At 43.8% G+C, this 25,590-nt stretch overlaps 1 protein-coding gene across 1 annotated transcript in view; it reads left to right on the top strand.

Annotated features, from left to right (window-relative positions):
* ADGRA3 (adhesion G protein-coupled receptor A3) overlaps positions 1 to 25,590 on the top strand; it is a gene marked incomplete at its 5' end in the record, with an annotated part of 118,762 nt that overhangs the window by 89,927 nt on the left and 3,245 nt on the right. Inside the window, 8 exons of the mRNA XM_025205586.1 lie at positions 1,936 to 2,085; positions 9,540 to 9,701; positions 10,004 to 10,207; positions 11,270 to 11,483; positions 13,834 to 14,042; positions 19,041 to 19,165; positions 19,879 to 20,002; positions 22,097 to 22,242. Of these exons, the coding sequence (XP_025061371.1) occupies positions 1,936 to 2,085; positions 9,540 to 9,701; positions 10,004 to 10,207; positions 11,270 to 11,483; positions 13,834 to 14,042; positions 19,041 to 19,165; positions 19,879 to 20,002; positions 22,097 to 22,242 (1,334 nt within the window). The remainder of the gene's footprint in view (positions 1 to 1,935; positions 2,086 to 9,539; positions 9,702 to 10,003; positions 10,208 to 11,269; positions 11,484 to 13,833; positions 14,043 to 19,040; positions 19,166 to 19,878; positions 20,003 to 22,096; positions 22,243 to 25,590) is intronic.

The raw sequence follows: 25,590 nt of genomic DNA, 5'->3' as shown, positions 1-25,590 counted from the left end.
ACTATTTGGACAATGAAATACCTTCTGTTGTTCACTAGAAACATTTCCTTGCTTCCTTTTGAATTACTTCCAGAGGAATCAATCCTGCAGAAAGACTAGGCTGATATATCTGTACACAATCAGCAGATGTCCAAAAGGAATACATGAGGCTGCAGGGGTCTCCCACTTAGTACTTGTAGGAATGGTACCTTGACTTTTATTTATTTTTAAGTCTGAGGGAAATTTTCTGGTTATTTGTTCAGATTAATTTTTTCCCTCTAAGATTCCAGATATTATAATGAATTTTATGTTCCCTTTGTGCTTCTCTCTGAACTTTTTATTTCTCTCTAGGGCTAGGGACAGAAATTATATATCAGCCGGTATAAGTGATCAGGAACTGGTTCATATCTATAACACAACAGAAGTTCAGTGCACATAAACCACTATCAAAATGGCCAAAACTGGTTTAAGATGGATAAACCTGGATCAGTGTACTATCAGACTTAACTGATTTACCATATTTCACGGTGTATAAGTCGGTTTTGAAGCCCAGTTTTTAACTCTTAAAATTCAACCTTGACTTTTGCACTGTATCTCTGTCCCCTGCAAGCAGCCCCAGGCTCAGTGCAGCTTAGGCAATGCTGCTCGCAAGCGATGGAGCATGCCAGCCAAGCCACAAGCCCAGTGCCACTCGCAGGGAACAGGGACAGGGTCGGGCATGAGGCTTGGCTGGTGTCGCCCTATTCCCGGCAAGTGGCACTGCCTGGGCCGCGCCAGCTGAGCACCAAGCTTGGCCCCATCTGCTGCAAGTGGTGCTGATGAGCACCAAGCCACTCGCAGGAGACAGGGCTGGGCTTGGTGCTCAGCACTGCTGCTCGCAGGAGCCAGGACCAGGCTCAGTGCTCGACATCACCACTTGCAGCAGACAGAGCCAGACTTGGCTCCCATGGCTCTATCTCCTGCGAGTGGTGCTAGGCTTGGCGCTCAACTGGTGTGGCCCAGGCAGTACCACTTGCAGGGAATGGGGCTGCACTAGTCAAGTGCTGAGCCTGGCCCGTCCCCTGCAAGTGGCTCAGTTGGCATGGCCAGGCTCAGCACTCAGCAGCAATGCTTATAGTGGATGGGGCCAGTCGTGGCGCTTTGCTGGCACAGCCCAGGCAAGGCTGCTTGCAGGGGATGGGGCTACACCAGCCAAGCACTGAGCCTGGCCCCATCCCCTGCGTGTGGCACTGCGCGTGTGGCACTGCGCATGTGTCCACCCCTGGGTGCCTGGCCCACACTGAGGGCATGCAGGGGCCAGTATAAGCCAACCCCATAGTTCTGATCCAGAGAGTTAGGTCGACTTATACAGTGGTTCTATGAAATTCCTAACTGTTTGGATCAGAAAAATGGGGTTGATTACTGTGCTGACCTGTACACGGTGCAATATGGTAAATTAAATTAGTTAATTGAACTTCTCTCCCAGATCCCCTCCAGATGCAAGTTAACTCACAGTCCCCCAGCATTACAGTATGGTTTTCACCTTCTCTGCAAGCCCCCTGCCTTGCAGAGCGGGCAGGTTAGCCTTGGCCCAAACTGTGCTCCAGCCGAGCACTGAGGTGTGCTCTAGCGCCTCCCGGCTTCTGACCTGGGCCACTGCAGGCATGTGGCTGCATTTTTGGAATAAAAAAGTGACTGTCTAACCTGCGAAGGTTGAATTGATTCAGCCTTGGGCTTCTTGACTGTCTATACTTAGCCTAGGATATAAATCTTTATGCTCTAGGAATTTTGGAATGCAGTTTTGCCTAGATTTATATAAAGGAAATAAGCATCTAGAGGGAATTAAATAATTGTGCTTTATCAAAAAATTGGAATTTTTTCACTGTTTCTTAATTATGAACCACAAAGCAGTTGTTTTTCCTGAGATTGTATGATTAGATTTTATATTCTCTTAAGTGGTCATGTTTGTTTAAATAGATGCCGCTCAACCTGACTAATGCAGTAGCAACAGCAAGACAGTTATTGGCTTACACTGTTGAAGCAGCAAATTTTTCTGATAAGATGGATGTTATTTTTGTGGCTGAAATGATAGAAAAATTTGGAAGATTTGCTGAAAAGTATAAAGAGGTAAGTAACCTTGATGTGAATGATCATTTTAAGGTTGGAAAATTAGATATTAGTTTATAAAGTGTTTTGAATAGTAAAAATTTCTGAACCTTAGTGTGATCGCTGGGGCCTTACGTGTTGCACGGCCTGCCGGGTGAGTAGCCCCTCCCCTCAACTCGCTTGCCACGACTTCGATGTTATGCTATCAAGAGAGGTGGTTCAATGGAGATCTTCCTGGGAGGGCCTCCCGGCAAACGGCAGTACTCACAATTTTCTGGCGCAGTGTTCCACGGGGCTCCGCTTCCCCTAAATCCCGTCCACTTGCCAACCTGATGGGTATCCGTACAATGGTGGTTTCGGCCCTGTAGGCTTGCCCGCAGCTTGCTTTGGGTGGGGTCCCACATCTGCGTGGGCTCAGTTGGCTCTTGTCCCTCCGGCCTCGATGCACAGCCTTCCTTCTCTATCTCTGATTTTTCCTTTTTTTTCTTCAAAAGAAATATTCTTCCGGGGAGGAGAGGGATGTGGAGCTGTCTTCTTTCCCCCAGCCTCCTACAGGGGACTCAAATGCCTCCCCTTCTCTTCCTCTCACAGGGAGCTTAAACGCTTCTCCTGGTCTGCCTTCCGCAGGGAGCTGAAGGGCCTCCTACAGGGGACCGAAGGGCTTCCCCTGCTCTGCCTCCTACAGGGGGCTCAAAGGTTTCCCTTGCTCTGCTTGCTGGTGCTGCGCTGGCTGTGCCGCTTCCCTCCCGTGCAGGAGCCTCAGCACGTCTGGCGTGCTGCCCACCAGCGCTCTCTCTCTCCAGCTCCTCCTCCGCCTGGGTTCTGGCGGGGCTTTTAAACTTTTCTGTGGTGGCTGGTACGGCTGCTGCTATTGGTCCAGCTGTTGCCCACACGGGAAACAGCTGATTAAACAGCCGGCATAACGCCGGCTCGCACGGCTGCAGTCCCAGCTCCTGCTAGGGCTGCCCAGCAGGAGGTAAGTTATCCCCGCGGAAGGTCTGTTTCTGGGGTTTGGGGTCCGCGGGGATTACCCTCTCTGCTTCGGAAGCCTGTGGGGGCATCTCGCCGCTACACTTAGGTTCAGCAGATCAGTTAGTGATGTGTCAGATTCTGTTCCATTTTTTTGTTTAGTAGGTCCTTGAAATTGCTGACCATGGTCTTAGACTTCACAGTCGCGCTGATAGGCTCCAGCATTTTCTGGACCTCTGGTCAGCATTGGAGCAGGGAGATAGGTACAGTAAGTCTGCTTTTATTTAATATAGAGTGGGTCATGCAGGTTTTCATTGGAATGTTTTTATGTTAAAAGATGAATAATGAAAACCTCAGAGATCCTCTCAGTAATGAATAAAACAGACTTATCGTTTCCCCCTCATGATAGCCTGGCTTTATTCAGTATTGAGCTGTATCTCTTAAGGTTTCTCAGTATTCCTGTATGTTGCAAGATAAGTGATAAAACATGAAAATTAAATCTTAGAGAATGCTCATTTTGATGTGGAAAAAATAGGCTGATGAACATTCCCCTCTGGTTAGACACTGTTTCACTTCTAAACAGAGGTTTTATTAATTTCAGTATACTATGCATTTTTTAAAATACAAGATCATAGTGGAACAGTTTTAAACTTGTTGCACAAGAACACACGCAAAATTTGAACACAATATAATTAGAATACAAATAAGACAGTAATTTATTTTCTGCAAAACTCCATAGACAATTTTTACAGGCTAGTTCTTTTTTAAATATATAACACATTTAAGTTATTTTAAAGGTAATTCTTGTGTCTGAAATCGTTAGAAAAGTTGCTCATTAACATTAGTTATTACTTAGTTTAGCTAACCTAAATGATGAATATGCTACAGATTGCTGCAGTATTTATTGTATTATAAGGGAATTGTATTTTTACCTAAACTTATTGAATCCTGATTGATGCAGCATGGCATTGCTGCCATATTTGAGGGGAATAAAAACTATAAAACTCAGTTAAATTCATATGTAATTTTTGTAATAGTACCTGAAATGTCTATGTTAGTATATTGTTGGGGGGTTGTTTGTTTTTGTTTTTACCACTTTAAGTGAAACCTGTTTCATCCTTGTTTAGTTTGTTGGTATATTGGAAAGGTGTGTTAACCCATTTTATAATATGAATTTTCAACATAATTAACAATCTTCACTTGGATGAAGTAAAACTATTGTTGTCAAGTTTTATTGTATACAAATTCTTATACTATCCAGATTTTTGAGTCAATTAAAACGTAAATTTGTGATTGGCTATTAAAAATATTTTCATGTGAATGAATATGTATGAGCTTATGCAGTTTAAATATTCGGCTATATATAAATGGTGTGAATTGTAACTGTCAGGTGGCCACTGGAAAAAAGATTATTCTCCATTAGAAAATGGAGGAGAGGGTGATAGCTTCAAACCCTGCTAAGATTAAGAAATAAGATTATTTGGGGAATGAATCATTATGTTCAAAATTCCATGACATATCCAGATGAATGGATGAAATTTAATATATGAATTTTTGGGTCTTTGAAGTTACTTTAATTATTTAGTTTTAAAATTGATGTCAATCATTTTAAATGTTTCATTAAAATATAGAGTAGTAAGTGTATTGTTTTAGTTTGGTTTTAAATTTAATTAAAAAGTGTAATGCTATTTTGCTTTTGAGAAAATTTTAAATTTCTTCATAGTTTCATAGTTGGTAGGGTCGGAAGGGACCTGAGCAGATTCATAGATGTTAGGGTCGGAAGGGACCTCAATAGATCATCGAGTCCGACCCCCTGCATAGGCAGGGAAGAGTGCTGGGTCTAGATGACCCCAGCTAGATGCATATCCAACTTCCTCTTGAAGACCCCCAGGGTAGGGGAGAGCACCACCTCCCTTGGGAGCCCGTTCCAGACCTTGGTCACTCTAACTGTGAAGAAGTTCTTCCTAATGTCCAGTCTAAATCTGCTCTCTGCTAGCTTGTGGCCATTATTTCTTGTGACCCCCGGGGACACCTTGGTGAATAAAACCTCACCAATTCCCTTCTGTGCCCCTGTGATGAACTTATAGGCAGCCACAAGGTCGCCTCTCAACCTTCTCTGGCGGAGGCTGAAGAGGTCCAGGTGCCCCAGTCTCTCCTCATAGGGCTTGGTCTGCAAGCCCTTAACCATATGAGTGACCCTTCTCTGGACCCTCTCCAGGTTATCCGCATCCCTCTTGAAGTGCGGCGCCCAGAATTGCACGCAGTACTCCAACTGCGGTCTGACCAGTGCCTGATAGAGGGGAAGTATCACTTCTTTGGATCCATTCGTCATGCATCTGCTGATGCATGATAAAGTGCCATTGGCTTTTCTGATGGCTTCATCACACTGCCGACTCATGTTCATCTTGGAGTCCACTAGGACTCCAAGCTCCCTTTCCACTTCTATGCCACCCAGCAGGTCATTTCCTAGGCAGTAGGTGTGCTGGACATTTTTCCTCCCTAGGTGCAACACTTTGCATTTCTCCTTGTTGAACTGCATTCTGTTGTTTTCTGCCCACTTGCCTAACCTGTCCAGGTCTGCTTGCAGCTGTTCCCTGCCCTCCGGCGTGTCCACTTCGCCCCACAGCTTTGTGTCATCCGCAAACTTGGACAGAGTACACTTGGACAGATCATCAAGTCTGACTCCCTGCCATGGGCAGGAAAGAATGCTGGGGTCAAACAACCCCAGCTAGGTGATTATGTAGCCTCCTTTTCAAGACCCCCAGGGTAGGAGCGAGCACCACTTCCCTTGAAAGCTGGTTCCAGATCCCAGCTGTCCTGACTGTGAAGTAGTACCTCCTGAATCTACTCTCAGTCAATGTATGGCTGTTATTCCTCATTACTCTCGCTAGTGCTCGGGGGAACAGGGACTCTCCCATTGCCTGCTGGTCCCCTTGGCCAGTTTGTGGACAGCCACCAGATCCCCTCTCAGCCTTCTCTTGTGGAGGCTGAACAGGTTCAGGTCCCATAGCCTCCTCTCGTAGGGCCTGCCTTGCTACTCCCTGATTATGTGAGTGGCCCTCCTCTGGACCCTTTCAATGCTGGTCACATCCCTCCTGAAGAGCGGCACCCAGAACTGGATGCAGTACTCCAACTGCAGCCTGACCAATGTCACATAAAGGGGGAGGATCACCTCCTTGGACCTGCTCATGATGCATCTGTGGATGCACGACAAGGTACGGTTTGCTTTCCTGACCGCGTCCTCACAGTGGCAGCCCGTGTTCATCTTGGAGTCAGTGACTCCAAGATCCTTTTCTGCCTCTGCACTGACAAGAAGGGAGTTCCCCAGCCTGTAGGTATGCTTCTGGTTCTTCCTCCCCAGGCGCAATACCTTGCACTCTTCAGTATTGAATCCCATCTTATTCTAATCCACCTACCCCTGTAACCTGTCCAGATCCAATTGCAGCCTGTCCCTCCCTTCTAGCATGCCCACTTCTCCCCACATCTTAGTGTCATCTGCGAATTTGAACAAGGTGCTTTTCACCCCTTCTTCCAAGTCACTGATGAAGATGTGGAACAGTGCAGGCCCAAGGACCAAGCCCTGGGGGACCCCGCTGCCCACATCCCTCCAGGTCGAAAATGACCCATCCACCACCACTCTGGGTGCAGCCCTCCAGCCAATTTGCAACCCAGCTGACCGTGTAGGCATCGACACCACAGTCGCCTAATTTTTTAATGAGAATGGGGTGAGAGACCATGTCGAAGGCCTTCCTAAAGTCCAGAAAGACTGCGTTCACCACTACACCTGTGTCCAAGGATTTTGTGACCTGATTATAGAAGGCCACCAGGTTGGTCTGACGGGACCTGTCTCTAATGAACCCACGTTGGTTGCCTCTAAGCATAATCTTCCCTGCTGGTCCCTTGCAGATGTGCTCCTGGATAATTTTCTCAAAGAGCTTCCCCAGGACCAAGGTAAAACTAATGGGCCTATAGTTTCCTGGATCCTCCTTCCTCCCTTTTTTGAAATGGGAACCACATTGGTCCTTTTCCTGTCTTCTGGCACCTCGCCAGAGCACCATGAGTGCTAGTGAAGCTGTGCCAGGGGTCCTGCAATGACCTTTGCTAATTCCCTCAGCACTCTGGGGTGGAGATCGTCAGGACCTGCTGATTTGAACACATCTAGTCCCTGCAGAAGTTCCCTGACTAGATCTTTGCTTACCTTGGGTCTGGTTGGGCCTCCCCTGGGTCCGTTGGGGATTCTGGTGGGGGGGATGAGTCGGTCCCTGCTTAGAAAAATGGAGACAAAGAATTTGTTAAAGAGGTTAGCTTTGTCATCTGGTGCGACCACCAGATTTCCTAGCATATCCTGCAGTGGCCCCACATTACCCGATACCTTCTTTTTACCCCCCTATGTATTTAAAAAGGGACTTCTTGTAATCTTTGATCCAGGTAGCTAGTTCTAGTTCCGTCTCTGCCTTAGCCTTCCTAACAGCCCCCCTACAATCCCGAGCAATGGAGGTATAATCCTCCTTGGTGATGGCCCCTCCCTTCCATTGGGTATACGCTTTCTTTTTAGCTTTGAAATGTTCCCGGATGCTTTTGGTGAGCCATGTGCTTTTGGTAGGCTTTTGAGCACTCTTACCCCCTTTGATCCACGTTGTGATTGTCACCCTTTGGGCTTGGAGGATTGTCTCCTTAAGGAACGACCACTCTTCCTGGACTCCTAACTCCCCTCCCCTCAGTGCCTCCCAGACTAGTCTCCTTACCTCATTGAAATCTGCCCTCCTGAAGTCAAGGGCTGCTGCCTTGCTGCAGGCCTTTGACACCCTGCCCTGGATGGTGAATTCCAGTAGGCGATGATCGCTATCGCCCAGGTAGTCAAGAACCTGCAGTCCACTCACCAGGTCATCGCCCATGGCCGAGACCAGGTCCAACAAGGCATTTCCCCTGGTGGGACTGCACCTCCTGGTTTAGATGGAGGTCCTGTAACTTGGCTAGGAACCTACGTGATTGCTCTTCCCAGCAGATGTCTGGATAGTTCAGGTCACCCATGATGACCATGTCCCTTGACTTAACTGCCTCCCTGAGCTGACCTGAGAATTCCCGGTCCAGCTCTTCCCCCTGGTTGGGTAGCCTGTAGTAGACCCCCACCGTTAAGTCCCTTTCCCCCCCGACCCCCTTGTATTTTGACCCAGAGCACTTTAGTCTGCCCCTCCTCTGACCCAGTGCTGTTTCATACATTTCATAGACATTAGGGCTGGAAGGGACCTCGGAAGATCATCAAGTCCAGCCCCCGCCCGAAGGGCAGGAAGTCAGCTGGGGTCATAGGATCCCAGCAAGAGAAGCATCCAATTTTTTCTTGAAGGTGTTCAATGTAGGTGCTTGAACCACCTCTGATGGCAGGCAATTCCAGACCTTGGGGGTTCGGACAGTAAAGAAAATCTTCCCTATGTCCAGCCTGAATCGGTCTTGCAATAGTTTGTAACCGTTCGACCTCGTCATCCCTTGGGGCACTCTGGAGAACAAAAGTTCTCCCAGATACTGGTGGTCACCCCTGATAAACTTATAAGGTAGCCATCAGATCACCTCTGAGCCTGTGCTTTTCCATGCTAAAGAGCCCCATAGCTCTCAGCCTGTAGGGTGTGTTTTCCTGACCTGATCATGCGCGTGGCTCTTCTTTGGACTCTCTCAAGGAGAGTTGAGAGGATGTGTATTGCTTGTTAAAGATGTGTATTGCTCTTTGACATAGAGCTCCACATCCCCACCTTTCCTCCCTGTTCTATCCCTCCTGTACAGCCTATAGCCCTTGATGTTTACCACCCAGTCATGTGTTGGATCCCACTAAGTTTCAGTGAGTCCCACTATGTCTGGGTTTGTGTTAGCTAGCAGGAGGGCAAGTTCCTCCTGCTTGTTCCCCATACTACGAGCATTAGTGTAGAGGCATTTAAGGCCTCCTGAAGGTGTATGCACCACCCCCCTAATCCTAGGAGTATCTGGGCCCCTGTCTCTTACCGGGGTATTTCTTGTGCTTGTCGCCTGTCTTGCCTGGGCTGTTCCTTGTGGGTGTCTCCTGGTTTGGTGTTCCATGGCTCCCTCCATCTTCATCCTCCCCTTCTCCTGACGAGCCTAGTTTCAAGCCCGCCAGAGGAGATTGGCCAACCTGAAAGAGAACATATGCTTACCTTTGGGGGAGAGGTGAAGCCCATCCCACCCAAGCATGTCTGTTGTCCTGAAGTATGGGTCGTGGTCCAAAAAGCTGAAGCCCGCCTTGAGACACCATTTCTGAAGCTGCAGGATTTTAACAAAATAGGAAAAAATATTTCTGTTAAGCTAGTTTACAGTGAGGCAAATATAACTTAAGTCATTCAACTATTGACAAATATTTGGTATGGGAACTACTCCTATATGCCAGTGGTAATATTGTGATTCTGAAGATCTTTGCTTGTAAATGATGCATTTTTTGCTAATTTATCAAAATTAGTGAATAGCCCAAGTTGATGAGCTTTGATCTTTCAATTCCTAACTAGCTTGGTGATGTGATGGTGGACATTGCAAGTAACATTATGCTAACTGATGAACGTGTGTTATGGATGGCACAAAAGGAAGCCAAAGCTTGCACTAGAGTTGTACAGTGTTTGCAGAGAATTGCTATGTATCGACTGGCAAATGGGGCTCAAGTCTACTCAACTGTAAGTATAAAATCATGTGTATTAAAAACAAAGTTTTTTTTGTACTGTGAAAACGTAGTTTCTTTTTTCTTACTTAATAGATTTTGGCACTGTATGATTTGTGCTTTTATGTTTCAAATATATAGAATCCCTACAGGGAAAAAACTAATTTAATTATTCTGACTATATTGCCTGCCAGTTGTACAGGGAGATTTTTTTGGCCTTTGCATAAAAGTAATATGTAGACACTTTTAAGATTAGTCATTATTCTTTTTGTTACATTGGATGAGGTTATGTAATAAGCATATGATTTGTTGTCACAGTACTCCCCAAATATTGCTCTGGAGGCTTATGTAATAAAAGCTGCTGGATTCACTGGAATGACCTGCACCGTATTTCAAAAAGTGGCTACATCAGACCGTACAGGACTACCTGATTTTGGGAGGAGAGATCCAGATGGAAACCTAGATAAGCAGCTAAGCTTTAAGTGCAATGTTTCAAATACGCTGTCAAGCTTGGCACTAAAGGTCTAATACTCATTGTTTCTGTATTGACTTTTACTACAAGATGAATTGTTTGAAAAGAGACCTTAAGTTAATAATTTCCAATGATAAAATATGTTTTTATTATTATAACATAAATTAGAAAATGGTTGATACTTTTACTTTTTACACTGATATACTACTATCTGCATATTACATGCACTTTTCAAGTTACAGTAAATTAATTCAGTTTTATTACCCCTTCTCATGGTCCAAACAGATACATCATATTACACTGATTGTGGATGTACATCTAGATAAACTATAAAAACCATTACAAAACAAAACCAACAAACTTATTTTTGTCTGTATACAATAGGAAGTTGTTGACTGCACAGAAAATACATTTGCCATTACCACTTAACATTCTGAAACCTCATTTGGAGATATGTACTTAACATTTACAATTATATTTATGGAAATGATGCTACCCTACCTAAATATAATAGGGTATGGGCAGCAAATGTACAGAATGTAGATAGTGTCACACTAAATGAAATAGTAACTACATATATCTTTACATCTACTTTTGTATGTGGCTGTAGTTAGTCCTGCATGTCACATTTAGCTGCCAAAGGGCACATATAAACATGCATATTAATGCTCATGAATATACTCTAGAGCTTATTGCTCTGTAGTGTATTGCTTCTCGACACATACTGTCTACACCTGCGCCTGGGACTGCAGCACATTGAGCTGGGTTGGAGTAGCCCTGGCTGGCCGAGCTACCCAGGGGATAAGCCTGTGAGTCAAGGGCTGCTCTCCCTGGATCAACATGCTGCAGAGGGGCTGGCTGGGGCCTGAGGGTAGTTCAGTGCGGGGCTAGCCAGCAAGGCAGCCTGTAGTGGTCTGGTGGATTATTAGAAAGCACTCTTGTTCATGTAGTTACAATTTACAATCTGATCAATTTATTTCTGTCATACACTGTTAAGAAGCAAAAAAAAACAAAAATCCCAACGCTAGTGAATAGGAGGGCCTATTACATTAAATGAAACACATTTTCTTCTGGTTCAGATGTTAAAACTTTTTAAACCTGTTTATTTATAGAACACTATTGTAGAGGCGTCTATCCAACTGCCGCCCTCCCTCTTTGCACAAAAGCAGAAAAGGGAAATCAGGCCAGCAGATGAGTTAGTCTACAAGCTTCAACTTATTGCATTTCGCAATGGAAAACTTTTCCCGGCAACAGGAAATTCAACAAATCTGGCTGATGATGGGAAAAGACGGACAGTTGTGACCCCGGTTATTCTCACCAAGATAGGTTTGTTTTTTTCACTATTATATCTTTATGATCATTGAAAAATGTAAAGGCTTTAGAAGCCTTCTTGAACACGTCCACATATGCAGGTACGTGCGCTTGCAGCAGCTCAGATAGCAGTTGCATGAATTTGTGCTGAAGATTTGTGTCTCAGCACATGTGCTTGAACATGCACTTTGGTGTGGGACAAATTGTCACTTGGGGCAAACTGACCCTGCCCAGCTCCTCCCAGATCTTCAGCCAGGGGGAACCAGAAAATTGGGCCAGCACCTGTGCTGGCTCCAGCAGTATAAAATGCTGCCCTGGCCAGCAGCTCAGAGCTGCTTTCCCTCAGGAGCTTTTGAGGCCCAGCCAGTTGGTATCTGGGGACACTAGGTCCTTGTGCCAACTGGACTGCTGAAGCAGCCCTAACGTAGAGTGGCCCCTGCATCCTTGACCTACTGCAGCTGCCACCTACAACAGCATCCACACCCTTGGACCTGTGGCCCCATGTCTGCGTTCCTGCCAGACCCAGACTGGGACAACACAGCCACCTGGGCTGTGGTACAGGCACTGCATCAGAACCACCTGCACCTCTGGGCCAGCTGCTAGTGGGCCGTGGCTGCACAGTTGGCCTTCAGGTGGCACTGCTGTCATGTCTTCTGGTGTCCTCACTCTGCCATCTGGGCAGCTATTGCCCAGAAGATGTGCTCCTTCTGGTAGCCTGCTTTGAACTGTCGAAATGTGTCCTCCTGACACCAAATGGCCAGGAGGTTAGCCACCTTGTCCGCCCTCCAGCTGGATACCTGGTGCTGGCCTTGGGCAGGCTCCTCTGCCCAGGTCCTGTCACTTGCCTCACCAGCAGGGATCCTGGTGTTCCTTGCTTTAACATTGCAAATACTCTGATACAAAAACCCAAATTCTCTCATTAAAATACCTCAAATCTGTGTTCTTCTGTGATTAAAATGAAACGCTACTATAATATAGAGATCAGTTCAACAATGTTTTATTGATATATTTATAAGTTTAAAGCAATTTGGAAGCCTACCATTTCAGTATCATCATTATTAAACAAATTCAAAATACATATATACTTTGGCATTTACTTTTGGTTTTTTTTTTTTCATAGAAACATCAGAGCTACCCCTGCCCCCTTCACTCACCAGGATGTGGGGCACTGAGCAGCACTGATATGCTGGTGCATTGTGCATGCCTTTGCCCCTCACTCCCAACCCCCAGCCCCTCTGCCCCTCACTCTTGACCTGCAGCCCCTGCCTGCCTGCAATAGTTCCCTCCCGGCAGGAACTCTACCCTAACAGCAGGACATGAGTTCAGCTGCCGCTGTCCCACCTGCTGCTTTGTGGCTCTAAGCAGTGACAGTCCTTGCTGTTCTGCTCCCTGCACCTGTGCCCAGGCCCCAGGGAACCTCATGTTGTTCCTGGGAAGCCCTCGACTGGGACTCAGGGTCTGGGCTGAGCAAGCTCCTTCCCTTCCAGGCCGGCCGCCCCCTGTACAGGCTGCCTTCCCCGTAGCCCATCACACCCTCCAAATTGTTCCTGGGACCAGGAGCCCCCATAGACTGGGGCCGCATGTCCCAGCACTAGTGGGGGCATGGGGCAGGGCTGCAGTTTGGCAGTTGCCCCTGCAGCCACAGCTCCTGCTAGCAGGTCCTGTCCCATCCTGTATGGCAGCTGGGCATGCAGGCTGTGAGATTTGTGGGGGGCAGGATGTGGAGTTTGGTGGGGGACAAGGGGTGTTGGGGTGGTTGGGGAGTTTCTGGGTGGGTTTAGGGTGGGTATGGGGCTTGTGAGTTTTGTGCGGGGGTTTGGGGTGGTGTAGGGCTTGTGGGTGTGTGGTTTGTAGGTGGGGGATTTGTGTGGGTGGTTTGGGGGTGTGAAGTTAGTGGGTGGATTGTGGGGGAGTTTATGCGTGTGTGGGGACTGTGGGGGGTGGGTGGATCTGCTTGGGAGCGGTGGTTCACCTGCCCCTTCCCCTGCACGGCATGCCACCCCCCTCCCCCCAGCAGCAACAGCGGCCATCGGGGCATTCATGCCCATTCCTGGCAGAGACCCCTGGCAGCACAGTGCCACCTCAAAGCAGTAGCTTCACATGGCGCCAGCCCGGTCTGCCAACCCTCAGGGAGAACTGGGCCAGCTCCTGCTGTCCCTCAAGAATTTCCCAGTATGTCTCTCAAACTGCTTTGAAATGCCACAACAGGCATGTGCTTGCTCATCTGGACACGGCCCTTGAGATTATATTCTAAAGGCTTTAGTCAGCACATCTCTTAGGCTCAGAATTTGTCCACCATAATATACACTGGTGTGGTGAAATAAACTGATAGGATGGTTTTGTTTTGTTTTGTCTTTTTTAACAGATGGCTTAAACCTAGCCAGTCACCAGATTCCTATTAATGTGACACTGCGACGGATTGCACATGGAGCAGATGCTGTTGCAGCACAATGGGATTTTGATCTGCTAAATGGACAAGGAGGATGGAAGTCTGATGGCTGTCGCATTATCTCTTCAGACGAAAATATTACTACCATTCAGTGCTACTCTCTCAGTAACTATGCGGTTTTGATGGTATAATATTTATTAAAGTATTTTTAAAGTTTCATAAGAAGAACCCCATTTACTTCTAAATCAAACCATTTTGATTACACAAGATGTAAGAATGGTCTGTCCCAGGGGTAGGTAATCCCCAGCATACATGCCAGAGTGTGGCTCATCAAGGCATTTTGCTTGGCACGTGTGCCTTGGTGCGGACAGCAGGGAAGGGGCTGGGGCTGTGCTGCCACAACAAGGATTGGGCCCCTAACAACTCCCCGACTGTCCGCCCATGGCACATCAATATCTTACAAGTCAAGGTTGCGGGTGTTTTTGGCACTCTGACCAAAAGCGTTGCCAACCTGTGGTCTGTCCCATCGTGCCTATTTCCCTTTCAGCCACAGTGACATCATGTGAGCATGATAAGTACAAGTACACATACAATGTAGTCTTTAGAAAAACTCTTTAAGTAGTTACTAATGTTAGTTTAGATGCCAAAATTGTTTCAGTGAGGTTAAGGATGGGAGGCTGGCAAAGGTTGTTCTCCGGCTGAGTGAAGACACAAAACAGATGGAGATCTAGCAGAAATCTAAAAGAATTTCCCTATAGAAATTTTAAGTGTGATAGTATAATATTTAAATCAATTCAATTCTAATGAAGAGGTAATTACCAACAGTCTTAAATTAATGTTAAATCCCAATTCGAGCAATGATAATTCCAATTCGAGCAATGATAATCTGAAGCAGAGTAGATGACTGTGGTAAAAAAATAATTTATTGGCAGTTGAACTTGTCAGTAGTTTTATTGTCTGTGGAAATTATAAGCTTTTTGTCAATTTCCATACTGTGGACCAAAATAACTCATGGATGGCTTGATATAAAATATCTGTATTTTATTTCATATGCATGACTATATTTCCAGTACACAAATGGATGAATTGGGGGGGCAGAAGGAACATGATGGTATTTGGCATACTGTATTAGACAAGTCAAAATACAATATTCATTCAAGAAGTTTCCATGGATATATGAACTTAATTTCTTTCCCAACCAGCTGCGCAGCACCTGCCCCCGCCTCAACCCCACTCCTTTCCCTCCCCTGCTGTAGGCACTGGAAGCCCACAGCTGGGCTGCTTTGTGGCCCTACTGCTGCCCCACATTTTGGGGGTTGGGCTAAGCCCTGTTAGCACCTCCCTTCCCCTGCCTATTGTTCCTGCCACAGGAGTCATCAAAGCAGTGATACAGCAATCAGAAATAAAACTTGAGATATAAAAATGGGAGTACCATAAACAGAAATCAGGAGAAATGTTAATAAATACTAAGCAATCATTTGGAAATTAAGCTTACTAAGTCAAATAAATGTATATTGGGATTATTAGCAATATTGATTTATTATACTTAAACTGCTATACAATGTTAAACAAGTCAAGCATTTATCCAAACAAGGTTTGGGTTTGGAAAGAAAAGGCTTATTTGTGGGAAGTAATACATGAAAAAGAAAACACGTTTGTTACCATTTTGCCAAATAAGTAGTTGAATTATCATAAGCAAAACTTCGTTATATTAATAGAAGTTATCAAGAAAGCAAATCAATTTAAACAAAAAATGTTAAAATTTGGCCTGGTTCCATAGCATATTTGGTTTTTTAAATGAGAGAGAATTAAGTGAAAAAATTACTCTTTTTGAGTTCTTGAAGGCATTATTTAACCAACCTTAATTATTGTAATCCTAGAATTTAATTCAGTGTGCTTTGATTTTTTTTTTCTTTTTTTGTAATCCTTCTCTAGGAGAACCAACACACAATTCGTTAAAATGAATCATATATTACCTAGGCTCATGCCATCTATATTCAAAGAAGTATTTTTCTTCAAGTTGACTATAGCTGTCTCCTGGGGTAGGGAAAATGAAGGGCCTGCACAATCAATACTTCTGTATATGAATATAATATATTTCTACATTTATGGGTTACATGAACTTTTTTGACATCAGTTGCATGCTTTAAAATGAGCATGAAAAAGCTATTTTGAAAAAGATGAAGTGAAGTTACAGTCAGATTGAAAAAAAAGTAAAAGGATTTGTGCATCTAATATGGGACTTCAGCAAACTTTAGATGCCTGAATCTACTTAACTTAGAGTCTCTTCTTACTTCCTTGTTTCTGATACCTTGGATTGGATTTTGCATTTCTTTCTGCACAGTAGCATAACTTCAGGAGCCTCCACCTACAGTAGCTTATAGCCTGATGTCTAAGATGTTATTGGATGAGATATTTTATTGGACCAACTGCATGCTTTGTATAGACTTAAACAGGCTTTCAGATACAATGCATTCTTATAGTTTCATGGTTAAGGCACTCTCCTGGAGGTGAGATGTGGATTTGAACCCTCTCAAGCTGAGGAAAGCCTTGAACCTGGGTTTCCCACTGGGGAAGTGGTCTTACCACTAAGCTATTGTATAATAAGGGTAGAGGGTATCTCTACCCGTGGTCCCACCACCTCTTCTAGCAACTGCCTTTTGAAAAGAAATTGGCTGGTTTTATTTCTTAACAAAATAGCTATAGCTGTTTGCCCTTACAAGTACATTTCTGGCTTGACTTGGATGGCCCTAATTTCAAAGGGGGCCCACATTTCAGTTGTACCCTGTGGGTTTCTTGTTGGGTAGTATGAGTCAACTTCTTATGCTGGCAAGTGGGTTCTTTGGATTGCCATTCTAAGACACCTAACTCCCCTAGTGTCTCAGTTTCCCAGCTTCGAGTTTTGGATTAAATTTACAGGCCATGCACCTAAAATTTACATATGCACTAAATTCTCTCATCTACTGATTTTGAAGTTTTCTAACAAGTAGCTGGGTAGGCTATTGGGGAGCTACCTGCTCTTTTTCTTTCCTTCCCCATTGGAGGCAGGGAGGACAGCAGAGGACTGTGGGATACTGTAGGTTCTAGGGACTCCATCCTGTTATGTAAAACTAAACAGGTTTATACATAGAGCTAGAAAAAAATGATTCTTCATCGAAGTTGCTGGTTGAAATAGTTTGTATCAAAATTGCTGTGTGTTTTTCTCCGCAAACCACTGGAATGCCTGTATGCTTTTTATGCCAGAAAAATAGCGTATTTCCCACCAAAAACATAATGCTTGTCAATGACTTTGAGTTTCTGTTTGTCAGCCAAGTAAGATTGTCATTAAACAGAATGTTAAAGGCACAGATATTGTCAAAATTTGTCTTAGAAAGCTTATGATCATGATTTTCTGCTATAGCTGATATTACATCTGCTCTTGTTGAAAATAACTTGTTTTAATTTACCCAGCACAAATCCTTATGTATAAAATGTATGATCATCAAAGCAGGTATGGCCACTGAAATGAATGATTTCTTGAAACTTCTTTCAACATTTTTTGGATCTTGATTGCTGATTAAATACCATCTTAACTTTAGTATCACTAACAGTAGAGGAGGCCTTTTGCAGTTTACTGAAGACTGTCAGTTTACCAAGTTGAAACAGGAAGAATAGGAAGGTATCGTAGCAGCACTGGCCAGTTACAAGTGCCCTAATCCTTTAATTATATCTTGCAGTCAATGGGGTTGAATGAAATAGAGTCAGAATATGAAATATTGCGGCTTGGTTCCTGTGCTCTAATAGGCTATGACGTGTGGGGGCGGGGGGGTACCCCAGAGCTTTACTGAAAGAGAAAGTGCATTAGTTTGACCTGGCTCCCCAGTGTCAGTATAGATCGGGTGCTTCAGCGGGGCTTTCTGGTGCTTTTATCTAAAGCTGATTTGATCAGCTATTAGATAAAAGCGCCAAAAAGCCTCACTAAAGCGCACGATCTATACAGATACTAGACAAGCTGGGTCAAACTAACATGATGCCTCTTCTAAGGCATGCGCTGCACTCGCACAGAGACATGCCAATCTTAAAGTAAAGCACTAGAGGGTTTTGGGGTTTTTTTTCATGTCTGTAAGCAGCCGTAATTCTTACGTGTTCAGCAACTTTTCCTTAGCGTATGCCTTTGGTACTTGGAATTTCCATTTATATACTAGTCAAATTCAGGACTCTGTCTGGCACAGGGGGCTTATTCTGCCACTTGCCCCAGACACAGAGCGAGTGGCTGCCTGGGTGGGCAGATCCTTCTGCATTGCCCCGGGGGCAGAGCGGGGAATGACACTTCTCCCTGCCCCCTGCCTAAGGGGCCCTGCCCACCACCGTCTGGCCCCACTCCTGCCCCCACCCAGCTACTGGAACAGCAAGGGGGGAGCGACCATGATGGGGGCAGCAGCCCCTTCCTAGCGGGGAAAGCTGCTGTGGACCACGGCGGTGGTGCGAGCCCTGTTTCTGAGCCCCAGTGTTGCTATGCGCAGTCTGCCACAGCTCTGCCTGCCCTGCAGCAGGGCCCCCCTGCCAGGAAAGGGCTCACACTTCCTGACACAATGACAGGGGCTGCTGCCCCATCAAGAGTCCTGCCCCCTCACCACTGCAGTGGGGGCAGAGCCAGATGCTGGCCGGCAGGGCTCCTTAGGCAGGGGGCAGTGATGGAGGTTATTTGTCCTCTCTCCGGCGTCCAGCAGAGGGCACAGCAGGGGGCTTATTCCACCACTTGCCCCAAGCAGGGGCTGAGCAGCAGCGGCTGTCTGGGTGGGTAGACCTGGCTTTGGTCCCCCAGGGACAGAGCAGGGCTAGAGTGGAGAATAACCCCCTCCCTGCCCCCTCTGCCTCAGGAGCCATGCCGGCCCACCGATACAGCAGCGAGGGGGGAGCGTCCAACAGTCCTGGCTCGGGTCCCTGCTGGTGGGACAGGGAAGGGGGGAATTAGACCCCTCCTTGGTCAGTTCAGCCTGAGCTGGCCACACAGCTCCAGCACAGCTTCCCTGCAGCTGAGGGCCCGCCTGGCCTGAGCAACTGGCCCAAACTGCTTGAAAGATGTATGCGCCAGTATCCTTTTTATTACAGTTAAAGTCCCAGTTATTTATTTCCTTCCAGATCCCCATGCTGAACTGGAGAAAAAGGAGAACCTACTAATGCTACTTGTTTTTTACTGTTAGGATTTGACAGGAGCTGAACTATATACCCAGCCAGCTGATCTTTTACACCCAGTTATTTATGCCACTGCCATGGTTTTACTGATGTGCCTCTTGATGATTATAGTCAGCTACACATACCATCATGGGTAAGAAATAAAATTAATGGAGACTGAAGTTATAGTGCAGTAGGTTGTATCTACAGTTGTTGCATGAAATCAAAGACGTATTAATTTAAATACATGTTTACATAAGGGTTTAGAATTACTGGCCCAGGTGTATATGGGCCCTACCAGCATCTAAGATTTAGGTGTTCAAAGGAGCAAATAGAGTGTTGTCAGTCCCATTACCCTTTAATTTATGGACTCATAGAGAAAAGTTGCTTTCCACAAGCCTTTTACACAGTATTTAATGCAAACACTGTCGTATATAAACTTACACCCAAATATTTTAACCAGGCCTCCTTTTTAACAGACACATGTGCTATAAATTTATCTTCATAAATTTTGCTTGTACAAACAAATTCTTGTTTCACATTTTAAGTTAAATGACTGCTATTTGATCTATTCCAGACTTTAATTTAATTAATACCCTTTTTGTCCATATGAAAGGATTCAAATTTATAAAACAAGGGATCCTTCTTAAGACTTAAGTGTTTTGTATAAAGAAAAAACTCCTTAATGGTATTTATCTTTAATTTTATTATGATAAAAACGTAATGATTACATTTGTAAAAAGAGATGATGGCTAATGTTCATTGCAAGTTCATTGCACTCCCATTTTGAGAAATCTCACTTTAGCTTTTGAAAGATGAGCAGGCAACTGTGTGTTTATATTGACTGACCTACATTTCTTTTAACAGCGTGATCAGGATTAGCCTTAAAAGCTGGCACATGTTAGTTAACCTGAGCTTTCATATTTTCCTGACGTGTGTGATGTTTATTGGAGGTATAACTCAGACCAGAAATGCCAGCATTTGCCAAGCAGTAAGTAAACACAGAAAAGTATATATATAAAAAAAGAAAAAAATCAAGAAACTAGTAAATGTAAAGGAATGGCTAAGAGTTCCTTGAAAATGTTATAATACTCATATAACATTTGAGTATGTATGAGTATGTATTGAGTATGTATATACATGTAATGTAATATATTACATGTATTATATACATGTAATAACAGATTTTGCCCCAAACTGCTGGAGAAAATGTTATGGCAAGTCAAGTTCACTACTAGTGGTAGGAAAAACTATTTACATCTTGGACAGCATATACAGAACTTCTAATCATGACTAATTACATTTAAGGAAATAAATGTTAACAGCTGTATCACTCCCCTATATGATTGGCAAAATGGTAGTAAATCTTCACTTCAGTTGAAAGTCACCAGGCAGTAGACAAACTCCATGACCTCTGACATCACCAGAGATATGGATTTCATCTGCCTGTCAAGGAAAGAATTAAAAGCCAATCTCAAAACTTGAAAAATATCTAATAGGATTAGAGCAGAATAGAAAATAACGCACATTTTTTTTTAAGGTAAAATCGCTAACCTTTTTACGTATTAGTTGTATAACAGTTGTAAAATCGGTAGTGTCAAGAACTCTAGCATGGTCTATATGTCATATAAGTATATATTGTAAAGACTGAATACTTTCTTACTTTTTGTACTTAACCTCCTGTTTTTAAGAGGGTTTTTTTTCCAAATTAAAGACAACAAAAACGCTAGTTTCATACAGCCTATGATTTTCTGCTGTTGTCAACATTTATTTTATATAGCCTTCCTCTGCTGAGATTGATATTTGATTCTCCGTGTCATATCTAAGCCAGTTGCAGATTTCCAGCTGTAATTGCAAGTGCCCTTTTTGGATCAATATTAGTTAAACGTTTTTTGAATTGTAACTTCCTTAGAAACACTCAGAACTCACTCTGAATGCTCAGGACACAGTAACTTCAGGGGTAGCTCAAGAAATTGTATGCTTGTCATAACATTCACTTTCTTTTACTTTTTATTTATATGGCTAACAATTCAAAAAGGTTATCCCAAATGTTCCTGTCTTTTAAGTGCCCCTAAAATTTCACCTGTATTAGCCTTAGTTTGTAGTGTTCCAGCTTGTGATGAGATCTTTATAGGCCCAGGAGCTACTATTGGGTTAGTTTGCATGAAGAAGATTGTAAATGTCTTGCTAACATGCCAAATACTCTAGCTTTCAAACAAAAGACATGTGGGAAGTTGTTTTTTTTTTTACTAAAACTTCCTCCATCTCTTGTTGTGTTTCTTCTCTGTTGAATTACCGCTGCGTGTCACCTTTTTCTCAAAAAGAGACAGTTCTCTTATGTGATGTATGTGAACAAATAGCGGTGATAAAGTGCAAGTAAATAAAGTATAAAATTCAGACTTTAGACGGGCACAGATTGTTTTTTTTCCTCCTCTGTTAATAAAAATCGAATAAAAAATTATTTAAAAACCCTACATAAATGAGTTTTTAAGAATACATATGTACAAGAAGTCTGAAAACTTGACTGTTGTTTTCCTACAATAATATTGCATGCTCAGTATGTGACTTGTACTTTCAAATGCTGCTTCAGTTGTGTGTTTAAGCACTGCAGGTCCTCCTTACCTTGCATTAAAATCAGTCAGGCACCTTGTCAAGCAACCTCATTTTGCCCCATTAAATCCCCATGCACAGAACACAGTTACCATGAGCACCGTAATTTGTCAGTCTCTCACTTTTTTCAATTTAAACATGTAATCCTCTTGTGAACATTTTTAACTTAACATATACCTACCTGCACCATGTTTAAATGTATTTGGTTTATAATTTTAGGCATATTGGACTGGCTGTGACCACCTTATTTAATCTTTTTTGTAAACTACTAATCAACATGAAGATATTTTTAAATAACTTGCAAGGGCTGGAGGGGAGGAGGTGTATTTTAGTTTAAATCATAATAACATATCACTATTATTCTTTAGAACGGTTCACCTTAAAGTTTTCAAGCAGCATTCAAGTAAAACACAAAACTGTAAAATGATTTGTTTTATGAACTAATGAAGCTTGTGTGTTAACATTTATTTTTCAGGTTGGGATAATTCTTCATTATTCTACTCTAGCCACAGTGTTGTGGGTAGGAGTGACATCTCGTAACATCTATAAGCAAGCCACTAAAAAAGCAAAGAGGTGTCAAGACCCTGATGAGCCACCGCCTCCACCTAGACCAATGCTCAGGTGAGACTGTCGCCTGTTTAATTTCTGCTTTATCATCATACATCTGCCAGTTAGAATTTCTGAATTAGACTGAACCAAATTTTGGTTCTCTGCAATGAAATGATAAAATATTGTTTTTTATGGGAAACATAACGGTTTGTGCATTCACTGTTAATTCTACTCTGCTATGACCCCATGTAAGTGCGATTATGACTAAGGCATTTTAGTCTGTGTTGTCCCAGATTTAGTTAAATGATTTTGGCCTTCTTACCTACCCACTTTCCTCCTCTGCCCCAGGCCCTCATGGTGTCAAACTGTACTATCATACTTACAACTCTTAAAGCACTTCCTTTGCAAATTTATTGAGGTCCCAGAATGACCATTCGGTTCTGGTGTAAACATTTAGCATTTTTGTAAGAGTATAGTGGTATTCATGTCATCAAGATTAAGGAACTGAAAGAGTCTGGTAAAATGTCCTGCAACAGGTTCAAAATCAGCATTTCAGTTAGAACATTGGGATGGAGATGCTGGAAGTTGGTGGTGTTGGCCTAACACTATTCCCATTAGATTAGAGATACAAGAATTTAAGATAAATTATGGTTCACTTCAACTGTTTTTCCACCTGGAAAATGATTTTGCTATCAGCTGATTTTTGTTCCATTTCTATATTGAACTTGCATCTTAATTAAACCTTGCTTACTCAAAATTCTCCACAAGGTGGCAGAAGTTGATTAGGTTTGATTAACCTTGAAGCCAAGTGGAATATTATGTGAAAAATCAGTTTTCTAAGTCAACAGAGAGTAAAAAGCAGAGAACTTCACTTACAAACATTGGATGAGATCCCGTCTGCCTGTGTTCAACAACTGAGTACAGAAATTGCTATTTTATATCTTTTTCACATAAAGTAGGTGGTAATTACTAACCATAACTGATGCAAGAGTTAATGAGTGTTCATTTTGCTTCGCTTAGGTAACTTTTAAACTTTTATAAAATATTTGGTTCTATGTAGGCTATTATGCTATTGCCATATGCTGTCACCATATTATGCAAGCGCCTCTCAGTAGTGAATTAAGCAACATGGGCCTTGAAGCAGTGGCAGCTCCCAGTGCCATAGCAAATAATGTTGCCACCACTCCCCCCACCACCAGATTTCTAAGTCTGAGGAACCCTAATCCCCAACCACACACCAAACGACGTATATGGGGTTGATCCGTGGCTGGGCCTGCCCACTTTGGGTCTGACCCAGCACATGGTTCTGGAGCCAGTACACAGGGTCAGACCAGGTATGCAGCCCCACACCCAGCATGTTGGATCTAGCTGCTCTGTGCAGCCCCAGCATACCAGATTGGGCCTGGTTGTGCGGTGTTCTAGATCAAGCCCTGCTGCATCACATGGTCCCAGTGCGAGCATGCTGGATCTGGCTGTGATGTCCCCATAAGTGCCACTGGTACTTACCCACACTCCAAGGTAAGTTTTTTGTTGTTGTTGTTTTGTTTTTTTCCCCCCTGCTCTAGGCCTTCCAAAATAGTATATGTTATATTAGGGGACATGTTATATGCAAGAAAATACGGTATTTGTTTTCTTATCCTTTCTATAGGAACAAAATGTACAGTGCAGTGTTTTTGTTTTGAAAATCTCTTCAAATAAAATCAGATTCCATCAGGTTACACTTTAAGTGGAAAAATTATTTTCTGACCTTACATGCTGCAATAAATTCATAAGATGTGGTTATGAGTGTGTCTGTACATATGTTGCTGTGTGTGTGTGTGTGTGTGTTTTTCATATACATACAGACATAATATTGCCTGTCTGTTAAGTCCTAGAAAGAGGACTTAAGAAGAATATTACCTGTCCTTTTGAATCTAGGAAGATGGTCAAAAGTACAATGGCCTCCAGTCCTTGCAGAAAATTTTACAGGTTTCCCTTGCCAACTCCTGGGGTAAGGTTCCTGAAAGTTCCTGAGGTTGGCAAAATTGTGGTTAGCAAGACAAAAGGCTTATGGGAAAAATGGCAGGTGGCAGGCTGATGCATGGCCATGGAAAACCATGGGTACGCAAAACTGTATACCATGGTAGCCAAAACGGTATATAGAATATTAAGCGTGGTTACTCAAAACCGTGGTTGGCAAAACCAGGGTTGGCAAGGGAAACCTGTATTGCACGGTCTTGGAAGTTGTTACAAAAAGGCTATCCTTCAAACAGTAGTAAAAGCTTATATCTATAGGCTGATCCTGGTCTCCAGCCTGAAGTACTAGAATCTGCATAGTGGAAAGTTAATTTTGATTAGCTTCTGTATGAGCCTACTCATGAGTGGACGGTTTATATTGGCATAGTTAGTTATGAAAGAGGGATCCACAGCCAGTTTCTTCAGTGTTGATTAGATGGCTGCCTGTTTGAACCAGAAGGGGGAAATGTCTTCTTTGAATACAACGTGATATCTTTTTTTCATCATGAGAAGTAGCAGTTCATGATTTGGCATCCTGGCAGGGTATGGGTTTGAGATACCAACCACCTACATACATTCCTTATCCCCGCCCCCCCAAATGCAAAAGGGACTTGTACAGATGTTCAACATTTCTTGTGGAAGACGATAGGCTCTTCAGCAAGAAGTTAGAACCAGTACCTAGAAGGAACATTTTCCTCCTCCTGATCTAACTTAATCTCACCTCTGTCCTTGGGAAAACCCTTGATAAAATTGTCAAGAATCACATTTGTAGGAGTCCAGCGGGTAATATAATGCTGAAGGGCAACCAGCACAGGCTCATAGCAGGTTGATCCTGCCTGAGTAACCTTGTTTCTTTCTATGACCAGGTTATTAAATGCTTAGACACAGGAGTCGAGGTAGATGTCATCTACTTGGACTTCAAGAAGGCCTTCAATATGGTATCCCATCCTATTTTCATAAACACATTGAACAGCTGTGCCATAGATGACTACATAGTCATGTGGGTGGCAAGTTGGCTTAAGGGTTGTACCCAGAGAGTGGTGGTGGATGGCTCAGTATCAACCTGGAAAGATGTGGGCAGCGGGGTCCCCTAAGACACGGTCCTTGGGCTGGTGCTGTTTAATATCTTCATCAGCGACCTGGATGAGGATGTGGAAAGCACTCTGTCCAAATTCATAGTTCCTGCCACAGAAGTAAACCCCCTGGTGCACTCCAGTTCAACTTGGAGGAGTGCAGGTTTGGGGCTGGAGACCTTCCTCTCCTTCCCCTGAGCCCCAGGAGAATTCCCTTTCTCCATTCCTCTGCCCTGTCAATGAGTTGGTTGATGGGGGCGGGAGGGAGATTCTCTTGCAATGGAAGTGTTCAAGGTGCAGGAGAAGAGCCCGCACCTGGTGCACTTACTGGGTTCAACCCAGAGTTCAGCAG

Source organism: Alligator sinensis, unplaced genomic scaffold (genome assembly GCF_000455745.1).
Source record: "Alligator sinensis unplaced genomic scaffold, ASM45574v1 scaffold745_1, whole genome shotgun sequence".
In the NCBI taxonomy this organism is placed as follows: Eukaryota; Metazoa; Chordata; order Crocodylia; family Alligatoridae; genus Alligator; species Alligator sinensis.
This window is presented reverse-complemented; position numbering and strand designations above follow the sequence as displayed.